This window comes from Lemur catta, chromosome 1 (genome assembly GCF_020740605.2).
Source record: "Lemur catta isolate mLemCat1 chromosome 1, mLemCat1.pri, whole genome shotgun sequence".
NCBI classification, from domain to species: domain Eukaryota; kingdom Metazoa; phylum Chordata; class Mammalia; order Primates; family Lemuridae; genus Lemur; species Lemur catta.
The window spans coordinates 103,401,162-103,415,679 of record NC_059128.1 but is presented as its reverse complement, the minus strand read 5'-3'; the positions used below and the strand labels follow the sequence as shown (position 1 = coordinate 103,415,679).

At 46.0% G+C, this 14,518-nt stretch overlaps 1 protein-coding gene across 1 annotated transcript in view; it reads right to left on the bottom strand.

Moving 5' to 3' along the window:
* Positions 1-14,518, bottom strand: part of ARID3B (AT-rich interaction domain 3B) — a 44,438-nt gene that overhangs the window by 11,983 nt on the left and 17,937 nt on the right. Inside the window, exons 2-3 of the mRNA XM_045532016.1 lie at positions 6,913-6,984; positions 6,638-6,710 (exon numbers count right to left, since the gene is read on the bottom strand). Of these exons, the coding sequence (XP_045387972.1) occupies positions 6,638-6,710; positions 6,913-6,984 (145 nt within the window). The remainder of the gene's footprint in view (positions 1-6,637; positions 6,711-6,912; positions 6,985-14,518) is intronic.

Here is a 14,518-nt window from a genome sequence, read left to right as displayed (position 1 = left end):
TCTTTTTCACTGTTATGCAGTATTCCACTATGTGACTATGCTAGGATGTTTGCATTTTTTCCAGTTTGGGCTATAATAAATGGTGCTGCTGTGAGTATTCTTGCAGGTATCTTTAAGTGAACATAAGCATTCATTTCTGGTGGGTACACATCCAGCAGTGGATTGCTGGGTAACAGGGACAGAATCTGTTTAGCTTTAGTGAACACTACCAAACAGATTTCCAAAATGGTTATACACATTTAGACTCCCATCCACAAGGCATGGGAGCTCTAGTTGCTCTTCAACCTGGGAGACTAATTTTAAATTCATTACTTTTTTCGATATTCCAGCTTGCACTAATCTCTTTAGGTGAAGTTCAACAACATATGTGATACTGTATTCTGTTATGGCTAATAGTAAAATTAGTGCTATGCCTGTGCCACCTCTTTCCGTAACAACTGCATTCAGAGAAGCTGGCCAGGGAGTCAGGGGGAGGTGGACTGTGGGGTTCTCTGCTTAGCCTGCGGCTGGATCTCAGACGTGGCCAGGCACGGGCAGACCTCTAGAGCTTTCTGGCCTGGGCAGTGCATAGCTGTCTGAGCTTCTGCTGCTGTCCATGCCACTAGGCTTTCAAGACCCAGCAGAGCTTCCCCACAGTGTAAGTGGGCCAAACCCTCATGTAAACCTTTCTCTATACCAACCCTCGATGATTTACTAAATATTGGCTCACCTTGGAGCAAAACAGGCAAAACTATCAAATAACTCAATTTACCAAGTGCTAGAAGTACCAATAAAAGATTTCGAAGGGGAAGAGGCTGAATTTAATGACAAAAGTGGGCTATTCAAATTAATTGTGCCTTTCAAAACCCAGGCCCCCTTCCCATTATCATGGAAAACTAGGTTTTTATAGGATATTAAATGACTGTTAAAAATGGGGAAAAGAAAACGGCGCGTTTATCAATGGCAGCTGGATTACTAGGAGAGAGAAAAATATCTAGCCTCAGACAAAGAGCTAATCCTAAGAGTTTAAGATTTGCATTTTAGACTTTCATTTGGGGATAAAGTTAGAAAATGAAGCCCCAAAGCCTATTTCGTCTGACAAAGACAATATATTTTAGTCTATCAGGAAGGGTGTCCAGGGTACAGACCATTTATTGCAAGATACAAAGAATATACGAGAAACTGCTTCCACCAAAAGGCAAGGCAATATATGTCATGAACATTTCCTTGCCTGAGATGGATAGATAAGCACACAACAGAAGGAAAAACACTCAAATTGCACTTTGAGGCAGACCAAGCCCCTTTCCCACAGTCAATTCTTTGTATATACACATCAAAAACAGATCCAACAAGCCATTCGGGAAAACCAAGGTCAGTTTGCAGCCTTGAACAGAAGTGGTGGGGGTGGGCGGGCAGCTCTACAAGCGAGGTCTTGACAAAACTTGTCTTCCATCAGACCGAGCAGTCCTTAGCCTGGTGTGTCCAGATGGGGCTGGGGCAGGAAAGGAGAGCCTTGCTTGTGGGCATTCTCCTGTGCTCCCCACCCCTACCCCATTCTGCCTCAACACATGGCAGCCTCTGTGCCACTGTGAGTTGTCACATCTGCCCTTCCCTGGCATGAAGACCCTTCTTGCACAGAGTTCTAACCCATGTTAACCAGCTAGGTGCTGTCAGACCTTCTGCTGGACAGTGGCGTGAGGAGGCAGCCTGGCACTATCTGTGGGGCCCCGAAAGCTGCAGGACAGACAAGGCTTGCCTGCTGCCCCAGGAGGGAGTGAAGGGCTTGCTGGTGCTTGGGAACAAGTTTCTCAGAGGCAGGACAGAAGGGTACACACTGGCCTGGGACTTAGAAGACTAGTGCTGAGTCTGTTCTGTGGCTTTAGGTAAGTCACTTAACCTCGGGGCTGATTCTTTACGGCTACCGGTGGTAACCTTTGCTCGCTCTACCCCACAGAGCTGGAGCTGTGGGGAACAGCAGATCAGATAATGAGATGAAAGAGTTCTGTAAAGTGTATGGGATAATAAAAATAATAGCAAAGTCACCATCATCATCATCCTGACTCTTTGTAAGACCACAATCCTGCTTCACCTCCTAGGGAGTAAGGGAACAAACCTTTCTTTCACACTGAAGGAAAAAATGGCATTGTTTATACATAGCCTTTGCTTATTAGACTCATAAATTAGTCCTTCCCCTTGGGCACTGGAACACTAAATGGAAAATCTATGATGGTATGATATCTCAGAAACCACCTACAGTGAGTTAAATTAGCTAGACAATTTTATCTAGAACTGTCTGGCCTTATTTTTGGCAAAGAAGTGTGTATTTTTTGCATACATACACACGCAGACACAGCAAAAGGTAAGCACAAAGGGGCACCAGATTCTGAAATCTAACCCATGTTTTCTGGAGAAATAGTCTGGGGGGAAACAGAATTAAGGGCAATGTGTTTAATTCAATTTGGCTTCAGTAACCAAAAGAAGAAACACATTACTCAGCAAGGAAAGGAGTGAAGCATTTGGTCTTGGAGATTCTTGGTATAGTTTTCACACAATTATTTTGATATAAAATTGCTAAAGGGGCTTTTCTTCTTTTGTTTTTTGTTCATCAAGAGTAACTCAACAGACATAGTCATGGATATGTAAGAACAAACATAGGAACTTACAAGTTAATTCTAAATGAACCCCTTCATTTTGTAGATAAGGAAACTGGCCACCAGAGAGAAAAGACCGGCTCAAGATCACAGGGCAGGGAGGAGAGCCAGCCCTGGCTTTGCACTCAGCAGTCCAGAGCTCTTTTCACCTCCACAGGCCTTCGAACACGGCTGCAGTGGAGCCGTTTCCTGAGACTGATGGGAGACAGTGAGCCCGAGGGGCACCGTCTCCTCCACCCACTCCACTCTGCTCAGGCTCCTCTACGGGCAGGTTGCTCTGCCTGTCAGGGAGGAGGCTACCATGGTGCAAGTCACCCTGGTCTGGCCTGGAAACCAAGGTGCTAAGGGCTGAAAGGCCCATCTGTTGCAGTCAATTCACCTAAACGTGTTAACAAGCGAGAGACACAGCACAAAGCAGCAGTTACAGCCTGTCCCCTTCTACTGGACAGCTGTTTTATCACTTGCAGCTGCAGTCATTTGGGGGAGCCTGCTGCGTGCTGCCTCCCTTGGAGCTCTGTCTGCTTCCTCTGTGGGTGCTACCTGCTGTGTCAAAGCAGCCCGGCCCCACTCCCAGCCCAGCTGGGAGTCACCAGGCCTTTCAAACTCAGGCTGTTTGCAGTGGCTCCTGTGAAATCCGCTGCTTATCCTTCACATGAGCTCTGGAGGCTGAGCTGCTGACCTGCTGCTGAGGTCTATGAGGCTTTTCCTTGGTCCCAGCTAACAAGACCTGCCTTTTGAGGGCCCCAGACACTACTTTGGGAGTGACAAATAAGTCACAAATGTCTACGGGGCCTTAGTCTCACTATTCTGTGAAGAGCAAAGACAGTAAGCTTCACATGATTAAAAGTACAATCTGGGCCGGGCGCAGTGGCTCACGCCTGTAATCCTAGCACTCTGGGAGGCAGAAGCAGGCGGATTGCTCGAGGTCAGGAGTTCGAGACCAGCCTGAGCAAGAGCGAGACCCCCGTCTCTACTACAAATAGAAAGAAATTAGCTAGACAACTAAAAATATATAGAAAAAATTAGCCGGGCATGGTGGCGCATGCCTGTAGTCCCAGCTACTCGGGAGGCTGAGGCAGGAGGATTGCTTGAGCCCAGGAGTTTGAGGTTGCTGTGAGCTAGGCTGACACCATGGCACTCTAGCCCAGGCAACAGAGTGAGACTCTGTCTCAAAAAAAAAAAAAAAAAAAAAGTACAATCTGCTTCCAGCCCTCTTCAACCACCAGCTCTAATTTAAACTACCAGACAAGGGTTCTCCAGGAAGGAGATCACTGTGAATTTAAAAGAACAACCTTCACATGACTTTTCTGCCTCAGTCTACCCTCTGCAGCCTAACAAGGCCACAGCAAGTTTCCTGAAAGCCCCTGTTTTGCTCTCAATAACTTGGCTGTTCTATAGACTGAAGTACTAACTTCTTGGCCAAACATGGCTGTTCAGATTCTGGTGCTAGCTGACCAACCCAGCATAGCCTCTGGTTCCAGGCCACAGACAAGAGTTCCTCCACCTGTCCAGGGCCACAGGTGCCCCAGCATTTCTGCCTCAATCTATGGGGTTGGCTCCGATACACGGGAGCCATGGCTCCCCCCAGAGGCCTTCTCTGCACTCCAGCCCAGGATGGGGTCCCAGCACTCACTCCTTTGACACTCACTCACAGGAAGGGAGCTCGTAATACCACCTGACACAGCCCCACTCCCAGGTACCTGATTGGAGGTAAGACGACTTCCATAAAGAGTTTTCCTCTGCAGAGGAAACTTTAGATCTTTATTCTCTTTCTCACCCTTCTATGGTTTCCACAGTGCGCAAATTTGTCCCCCAGGAGATATTTACAATGTCTAGAGACATTTTTGGTTGTCATGACTGGGGCTTGCTATTGGCATCTAGTGGGTAAGGCCACAGATACTACTAAACATCCTACACAGGACAGCCCCCACAACAAAGGACTATACTGTCCCAAAAGTCAACAGTGCTAAGGCTGAGAAACCTCATATTAGAGTAACTAACAAGTAGCAGGCTTGAACAGTCTCCTTTCTATTGGTAATGTCAGCAAACAGTGAAATACCTGACATAAGTGCTGAAGACAGGACAAAGACTTACTCAGGACCCGAATAATGGTAAATTGACATTATCAAAGGGAGTCACTCACTCCTGCTCTGGGTTTACTCAGAAATATACTAGGTAGCACTCCGCTCTTCCGCAGACTACTGCAGAATAGCAGGATATGTAGCAAAGCCTGTTTTCTGCTTCCGACCCTCAATTATAGGGCAGCTGAGCTACCCTGCATGTGGCAAGCTGAGTCAAGAAAACCAACAAGACTGCTCATACAGCAAACATGTCCTGAGCACCTTTCACCTGGCCCTGTGCTAGCATGGGGGACACAAAGGAATGAAAAAGTGGCTGTCCTCGAGAAGCTCCTCATCTAGTGGGGACATACAGTAGTAAACAATTACTGATCTCCACTCTCGGCTGATCTAACTTCCATTTTCCTTTAAAAATCCTTCTGGGAAGGGAGAAAAACAATAAAGTAGAAAATAAAGCCGTGGAGCTACACTACTGATTAAAATCTATATTGCTATGGCAGCCCCTCTGAGACAGGATCAGCTCCTGGGTTTGTACCAGCTGGGCTTGCAGAGCTCGTAAATAATTAAAAGGTAATTGGAAGGGGAGACTGAAGTATTAAATGGATTTCTCTCTTGCAGGGCAACTAGGGAGTTTCATTGCTGCCAGTCACATTATCTTTCAGGATTATATTCTTGTTTTTACTGACACATGCAGTTCCAGATAACAGTTGGAGGAGTAAACTAATTAAGGCTCCTTAGACTGCTTTGATAGGCTTGGAGATTGCAGGGACCAAGACTCAAAACTTTCAATTGCCCTTTTATGGAAACCAGCAGTAATAGGTATGCCACCAAAAAGGCAATAAGGCTTTGGAAGGTAAAGGAAGGGGAAGGAGATAGAGGGAGGGAGAGAAGGAGGGGGAGGAGGAGGGAGGGGAAGGGGGAGAGGAGGGGGAGAGGGAGAGAAGGGGGAAGGGGAGAGGTGGGAGAGGGACAGAGAGAGAGAGAAGTTAACTCAGAACATGTAACTGCTGGGGGCTGCCATTATACCTCGGTGGAGGATAAAGAGGATTTCATTCCCAGGTCTCAATAATGCTGCTGACACAGACACCGAAGGATGCATGATCAGATATAAGAAGGATCCTGGGGAAGAGTTTGGTGGGAACATCTCTCTCCTATGGCTTTGTCCTGAGGCTGATAAAGGGGGAGCCACACAGGTGACCTTCTCCTAGACAGGCTGGGGTTCTGGCCATGTTTCCTGAGAGCTGCCCCAGCTGGTGAACCCATTGCTATGACAGGATATAAAGCCAGGAAGTTGAGTGACTGGGCTCAACTCAGTCACACCATGGTCCACAGTGGAGATGGCTACTGGGGGGGTGGTGAGGGGTGAGGAGAGGACAGAGAATTGGGAAGGTGCATTATAAAGCAGATGCTATTGTACCCTACAATTAAACTGCAGGAATGTTCCAACCAAGCCAGTGAATGCAAAAATCAAAAGCCAACAGATAAGAAAAAAAGAGTTGGCCTTTCCTTCCCACAGATCATTTCAGACCCTCCCCAAAACGGAGTGGCCTCGATTCTTTCACTTACCTTTCTCAGTCTCTATAAGACTAGATATACCAACAAGAAGCCCCACATGCTAGTATAAGTGAAGCCCAGGCATCTATAAGGCTAAAATAAAAGTATATTTGAATTTGAAATGACTCCAGAGACCAGTTAATTAGAAGAAGAGAGACAGAGATAAGGCAGGGCCAAATGCGGATGATCGTTCCATCCATTTTTTTGCCAAGGCCCTCTCTGCCCTCTTTTATCTGGCTGTAAATTATCTGGCTAAATCCAGAACCCATCAGCAGTAAATGTCTTTTGTCCAAAGACGGCTAGCAGTGACTAGCACACAGTAGGCACTCAATAAATATTCACTGAACTGGAATGATGAGTAGACGGCACACTCACCCCTCTTTTGCATAAAGACGAAGAGGTCATCCAGGAACTCTTTCCTTTCAGGATCACCGTCCAGTTCATACAGCTGCAATCCCAATTCCCCAAGAAAAAAACACAATGAAAAATTCCATCTTGCTGCAGGAAATCTTATATCAGAGCTACTACAACCATCTAAATATCTACAAATGTGACTCATTGGCCGCTCCTGTCCTTATTCCTTGTGAATCAGACACAACTACTCACTGCAGAACTGCCCCTATCTTTATGACAAAGGAAATACTACAGACCTTGGCAAAATCTCGAGAGATCTCTCTTCCCCGGCCTCCATCTGCATCATCACTCCAGGCCACACCACCATTCTAGAAGGGAACAAAACACAAAGTTGACAGGCGAATAGGAGGAGAATGAGTGGTAGAGGGCAGGGCAATCATCCAGGGGGAAGATGAAGACCCTTAGCAATGGTGCTATCCTGGCTCACACCATAAAAGGCTGCTCAGGTGACCACCTCTGCCACCCTTACAGGGACACCTTTTTTTGCTTTTGAGTACTTTTCTAGAATAAGAGGAAGTCAGGTGGAAGATTTCACCTTGTTGGAGAAAGACGAGTGTCATTTTTACTTGATGATCTTGGAAGAGGAGGACATAAAGGCCCAGGCTGCTGAGAACCTAGTCATTCCCAGCTGATCTTCCAGAAGCCACCACTGAGATGTACCACTTTTCTGCAGGTTGTAAAGAAATCTTGCCTGGTTTCCCACACAACACTGTAAATGGGGGGAAAAGGGCCAAAGGGATCTTGGAGTTGTAGTCTCTCAGCCAAGGCTCGCCATTAGAAGCCCTAAGCCTAGTGCTAAGAAGTCCTTAGTAACTCCTGAGGGCCACCATAGCCTGAGATTGCTCCCAAGGTACAGACTCTGCCACTAGGGTGAGAATTCATTTTCACTAGAGAAATTATGAAAACCTAAGCCTAATTTAAGTCTGGGTTAAAGCAACACCATTCAACTGAATAAGAGGAAATGGCAAACAGAGCTTTGTTTATATTCCTTAAGTTGGCTTCCTACCTTTAGCCAGTCAGGCAACTCTTATTCCTCAAACCAGGCATCTCTTCCGTGGGAAGCCTTCTCTTCCCTCGCAGCTGCACTAAGTATTCTAGAAGCAATCTCTGCCCATTTCTAGCTTAGAATTTAACATATTACTTTGGAAGTATCTGTCACCCCCAAAATATGGTAAGCTCCTTGACAGCAAAGGTGTCTTTGTCTCCAACAGAACCAATAGTCGGGCACACCAATTAAGCATCTCTTCAAAAAATATACAAACACATATACCCAAAGCCTGCGTGCTAGTGGGGAGTATGAAATCTCATGGTGTGACTGCTCTTCATCCACAACCCACTGGTCAACGGAGGACCCAGTGGATGGGACCGGACACACTGAGCCTGTAAGAGCCTATAACTCTCATTTTTCCCCCAGGACCACAGGCACAGGCACACACATGCGACCTAGCTGGCTGCGGTGTGTATGTGGTGGGGGAAGGGCACGTGGGGCGAGGAGGCAGAGGTTTCTTGGCACAAAATTCTTTGGACTGCATGGATATCTCATTCTAAAACCATGCCAATAAGGTGAAAGCCTAGTTGAATTCCTTTCTCTCCCACCTTCTCCTGTAATAAAGCAGGAGGCATTATTCGGGTATATTTGGGGGCCATACTTTGCTTACCCTACTCAAAGTGGGCTCTGAGATGCTGACCCACTCTCCGATAGCAGCAATTCAGCACATAGTGAGGTAAGTATATCCAATGAGAAGTGACACCCTATCAGTTGAAATGAAACAGGCTACCCTAAATTGTTTCCCTCCTTATCTGGTAAAAGACATGTGTAAGGAAGCGCTCAGTAAATGCTATCTGGTTGTGTGCACTCATCATCTCCCAAGGCAGACACTCTTAGAAACCTTCCCATGGCACCTTCAGCTCAGGGAAGCCAGTAACCAAGCAGGAGGGGCACTGTTTTTTTTTAAAAAAAAAAAAGAAGCTAAAACTCACCCCATATTGTAATTACAGTCACCAGAAATCTGGTGTCATCTGGTGGCAACCAGCACATGAATAATCAAGATGAATTATGCCTGTCAGGTCAGCAAAACCAGTCAGAGTTACATTCCCCCTTTCAAAGGATTCAGTAGGTTGCCCTAATGCTCAGTGATTTTGTTTGAGCCAGTAATTCCTGCTGGAAAGTCAATTATCCTGGGAGCCCCTATCGGCTGAAAGACAGTTAATAGGGGATCATTGCCGCTTCTGTTATGTCAGCTGTTTACTGCAGCAGCTTGATGGCCAGAGCTCTGAAGCTGATCTCTTGTTCACAGGAGGATTCTTTCTCTGCCAGTCACCAAGAGAGATGAAAACACCCTTTTTTGCTAATTACAGTAACCTCCAGGCACTCTGAATGCTCACTCAAACTATTTAACACTCAGTTGGGTAGAGAGGACAGAATCCACAACCCACAATCTCAGACAGGGCTGTCTGCAGCAGGAGAGAAGTGTGAAAACAAGCATGCCAGTGTGACCACTACGTGACTATGTGTGAAAATAAACACCTGCCTGCAAGAGCTCAGCTCCAGGAACAGAGCAGAATGACTTGGCAGGCTGGGGGCTGGGGCCATCAGCTCCTCTAGGCTTCTCCAGCTCTGCCCAAACCGCACGAGAACTGAGCAGCAGGATGGTGACACCTTGCACTAGCCACAGCCCACTCAGTGTGACCCACTTAGCTTAAAATGCCTCCAGCTCGGTGACCACAGAAGACAGGGAGACAGGAACTCTCAGTTACTCTGTTGAAAGAAACGTGGGGAAAATAGTTGCCCAGAGTGAGGGTGTCTTTTGTCCAACTCCAAGGCAAAGATGGTCCACTTAAAATAGTCAGCTGGCGCTGATGGAGAAATGTCCGATATGCTTTAATTTCTTTGTCTTGAGGCAGTTAAACTTTCATCCTGCCTCCCAGGATTTTCTGGCTGAGGTGAGAGTAATTCCTGAGCCCGGCCTGCCTTTCCTAGACCAGCTGGAGCGCCATCTCCTCCAGGAGCCTCCTGCCTCTGCACAGCCTGCACAGTCAGCACCTGTCTGCTCTGGGCTCTGTCACCTCATGTTCTGGCTCCTTGTGTCCCCAATCTGTAGGCATCCCGTCTGGGTATCCCTAGCCCCCAGCACACAGAAAGCACTGACACATCTACCGAAAAGGCAGAGATGGGCTCCCCTGTGGGCCCCCAAACCCCACAACTCTTGTCTTCCCCTCCTCCTTTCACTCGGAGGGTTACAGGCCTAAGCAGTTATTTTCTTGGTTCTTAACTCTGATCAACTACTATAAAACATGGCTCACTTATGCAATTCAAGTTTATGTTCGGGAGATGTCTTGGCCTATCAATAGGGTGTGAGTGTGACTACTAGAGAGTTATGAGCCCAGAAATAATTTTTTTTTGGATGCTGCCTGTGGCCGACTGAGACTGTATTGGTGGAAGAAAGCAGGGAGTGGCAGAGACAGATGGCCTGTGGGGGAAACACACCCAAAAAGAGACAGCTTAACATTTTAGGGATCAAGAGGGGTCAACACGGAAGGCGTTTCAGTTGAAGGGCAAAGACTGCATGTAAGTTGGACCTGCCCGGGGAGCAGGCTTTAGGCAACAGCACTAAATATCCCTGAAACGTGTGTGGGGAGTCAACAGTAGCTGCAGTGGTCACTTATTGCCGTTTACAGCCTTCTCAGCCTCCTCTACTTGAGAACTCTCTTTTAACATCTTTGATCTCACCAGGAGCTCACAGGAAACTGACCGTTTGTTCCCAAATACCCACCCAAGACTAGCTTTGGCTGCTATACCCACATTCAGCTTATTTTTCCCAGGAAAACTACAGTGTTTTGCCTTTAAATCCCTCAAAAATGGTAGTGAAAGAAGGTTGGCGGGGCAGAACCGGGAGCTGGAAGCTGGTGTCTGTGTGCCTTCTGCTTCCAAGGACTGCACCAGGAGCCTTACAAGCATTTCCTCACTTCTTTCTATAATGGTGAGGTGGTTATTTTGGAGATGGGAAAACAGTAGCTCAAAGAACTCAGGTACCTTGCCCAGGGTCTCAGAGCTTCTAAGTGGCAGTGTCAGCATTTAAACTCAGGCCTGTGTGGCTCCCTTTGTTACACCATGCTGCCCCATGGGATGAAAGAACAGTAGAAAGTGTTCTGGGTGGGAGATGAGGAAGGAAGAGAGGGAGGAAAAAAACGTGAGAATAAAGTTCTCTGTTCACAAAATGCTAGAAAGCACAAGCCATGGCACTGAGCAGCTCCATCAACGGGAGGTCCTTTTATTCCCTGCTTTATCTCACTGGTTTCATCTGGGTACTTCAGCCAAACAAAAACCACACTTGCCCAGGGGAGTTATCTGGGGTTCTGGGGGTACTGAAATAAGAATTGCTAACTTCTTCTCCCTCCCTCCAAAACAGATCATCCATGGTAGGATGAGCCCCATCTTCCCCCAGGAGACAGGGGATGAGGAAGGAGAGAGAGAAAAGGGTTACATCCCCGAATGGACCAGAAGAATATGGAAGCCAGCACTGTCACATGCACACATGTACACACAAAAAATAATGGATCAAGGTCTAACCTCAATGCTACTCAAAATTAAAATAGTGCTTCCTCAGCGTCTCAACCTTGGAACCCAACCTGTCTCAACAAGACAGAGGGGAAACAACAAGATTCACAACCTTTGAAAAACTAAAAGGTTGCCTTGTAGAAGAGTAATCAGGCTTTTTTTTTTTTCTTTTCTTCTCTCTAAAGCCCCAGAGGGCAAAATTATAGTGACTGGGCAGAAGTTACCAGAAGGAGGATTTCAGGTCTACAGAAGAAGGATTTTTTTTTAAACAGCTAGAACTGCCCAGTAATGAAGTGAGCCTCCCCAGGAGGTGGAAGCTTCCTGTCTCTGGATTACCATCTGTCTGGGATGTCATGGCGTGGAATCCAACAGGAGACAGGGTGGGACAAGATAGCCTCTAGGGGCCCTTTCTGTCCTGAGAAGTGAACATCCAATGACAAATTCATTCAGCACAGATTGCCTGAGAATCCACCCCAGGTACAGCACTGTGCAAGCTTCTGAGAATACCAAAAAAACTAAAAAAAAAAAAACAGAAGTGGTTCCCACCACTGGGAGTTTTACCACAGAGTTGGAAAAACAAGCTGAACACACATATAGCATTTAGTAGTGCAAGGCAACAAGTGCCAAAACACACAGTGCCCAGGAGGTGGAAGAAAAGGCTGGGAGCTGGCCTTGAAGAGTGGGCTGAGGGGAGACTTACAGTTTAGATGAGCACAGAGTGGGGGGTAAACAAGGCATGTTTGGGCAGGGAGCATGGAAGGACAGCAAGTGTGAACAGTTAAGGTGGAAGCAGGCTGTGAGATGCATCGAATACCAGGAGTAAATCTGAACTCTGAACGGCGGGGAAGCAGTGGATATGTTCTGAACAGAAAAAACAAATGAGTAAATCAATGTTTTAGGCTGCTTTGATGACCCATTTGTGTTGAAAAAGTATCATATACAAATATAAGTGTACACAGACACCTAATTGGATTGGGATTATAGGGGACTTCCACTTTTCAATTTTTTTCATCATATTCATTCATGTATTATACAAACATTTGACCAACTAGGATATACTAAATTAAAGCCAATTGTGTTTATATTATTTTTTATTTTTAAAAATTCTTACTATTTTTGCTGGCCGGGCGCAGTGGCTCATGCCTGTAATCCTAGCACTCTGGGAGGCCGAGGCGGGTGGATCGCTCGAGGTAAAGAGTTCAAGACCAGCCTCAGCAAGAGCGAGACCCCGTCTCTACTAAAAATAGAAAGAAATTATCTGTCAACTAAAATATATATATAGAAAAAAATTAGCCGGGCATGGTGGCGCATGCCTGTAGTCCCAGCTACTGGGGAGGCTGAGGCAGTAGGATCGCTTAGGCCCAGGAGTTTGAGGTTGCTGTGAGCTAGGCTGACGCCACGGCACTCACTCTAGCCCGGGCAACACAGCGAGACTCTGTCTCAAAAAAAAAACAAAAACAAAAACAAAAAAAATTCTTACTATTTTCTAGATTAACTTTTGAACCACTTGTCAAGACCTATCACTTGCCACCGTCCCCCCCAGACCAACAAAGAAGATTTGGTCTGCACTGAAATTATAGAATAAGTTACCACCAGACTGACACTTTCACAATATTTAGTCTTTCAGGTAAGAGAGTAGTATGGCTCTTCATTTAATCAAATATATTCCTAATGCCCCTCAGTAATCATTTATAATGCCAATATATTTCTTTGGTAAACAGTATTGAAGATCTAGGAGGGAAAGCTGGCGCTGTGCTGGGCGGCAATGTGAGAATCCGGCCCAGGAGGGAAGGGGAGCAACAGAACTAGCGAGAAAGACTGTCCCAAGATGCAGCCAAGTCAGAGAAGCAACTGGATCTGGACAGAGGGAATGAAAGAGAAAGAGAAGAATTAATTTGAATTCTTATAATGAGAAAGGTATGTTCTGATGCAAATAGAAGCTGGGCAGGGGATCAAGCAGGAAGCCTTTAAGCACTAATGAAAACAGACCACTGTCTAGGGGGTGGGGTGACAAAACCAATCCCACAGCCCTAGAGAAAGCCAAGTGAGGGCAGAAGCCAAAAGCTTACTGCTAACCTTCCCATGAGGAGAAAAGGGGAGATTTAACAAACATCTCCTGACCCAAGAAGCTACAGTGGGCCTTTCTTTTTACTAGGATTTGAAAAAGAAAAAAAAAAGCCCCCCCAAAAACAAGCAAACCAACTCCACCAGACCACGCCTCTAAGATCTCAGGAGCCAGCACTGCATTCCTTAGAGCTGTACCTCCCCAGAGACAGGAGCGCCTGACTTTAAAAGCAATTAAGTATCTAGGCTATTTTGGGATTACTCTTTGACCACCTGGAATATCTTATTAAAGCACAGCTCAGATGTCCAAAGCAATTTTAGTTCCCATTCCTCATTCTTCCCCAAGGCAAGAGTTAACCCTTTCTTAGGGTTTAAAGTACAGGGGCTAAACTGCCAAGTTTTCGCTGGGGTTCCCAATATTCTGGAACCTCTAAGAAACTGTCCTGTCCTTAAATCACCATTACACATCCTGCCACCTTTTATAAAGATTCTTGAGAGTTCTGTGAAGACACCGAAAAGTAATGTTTCCATTCTGTCTACTCTCTAATCTAATAGATTATGAACCCCAAGGTCAAGGATCTAGGCAAATTTTTAGGACCTGAATCTGAAAGTAGTCATTAGCAAAATCACTAGATTTCAAAGGGGCTGATGCCAAGCTCACGGATACTAATTAACTGCTTCAAAATACAAAATTTAAAGTATTTAGGCTGAATATGGCTGCTGTTAGTTGTTTTTTTCTTTTCTTTTCTTTTTTTAATAAGCAACATATAAACTACCTTTGACCAGGTCCAGGGCTCTTATAAGTATTACACGTACCACATTTGTCACTGCTCTATACTGCTGGCCTGGTTGATGATGTTGTAATGTTAAAAGTCCAATTCCCAGATCTTGGTATGAAGAAAATAACAGTCTTTGCCCTCCCACCAATTTTAACTGACTCCAGGAGATAATGAGACATGCACAAGGGCGTAATGGGAGGATTACAGGAGAATCCTAGGAGGAGAGGGGAGCCCCAGGAAGTAAAACAGATACTGTTATAAGCAACATTGTTGGACTACAAAACCCACCTGATAAGATCAGGATTACTGCTCTTAACTAAATCACTCAGGCCTTAGAAGCACTGGAGTTATAATTATCAGATGCACACCTTCCGCTGTCAGGTAACTTTAGCAGGAACCAGAAAGAGCCTGCCCCGCCCCTTCCTAGCAAGGGAGATCAAT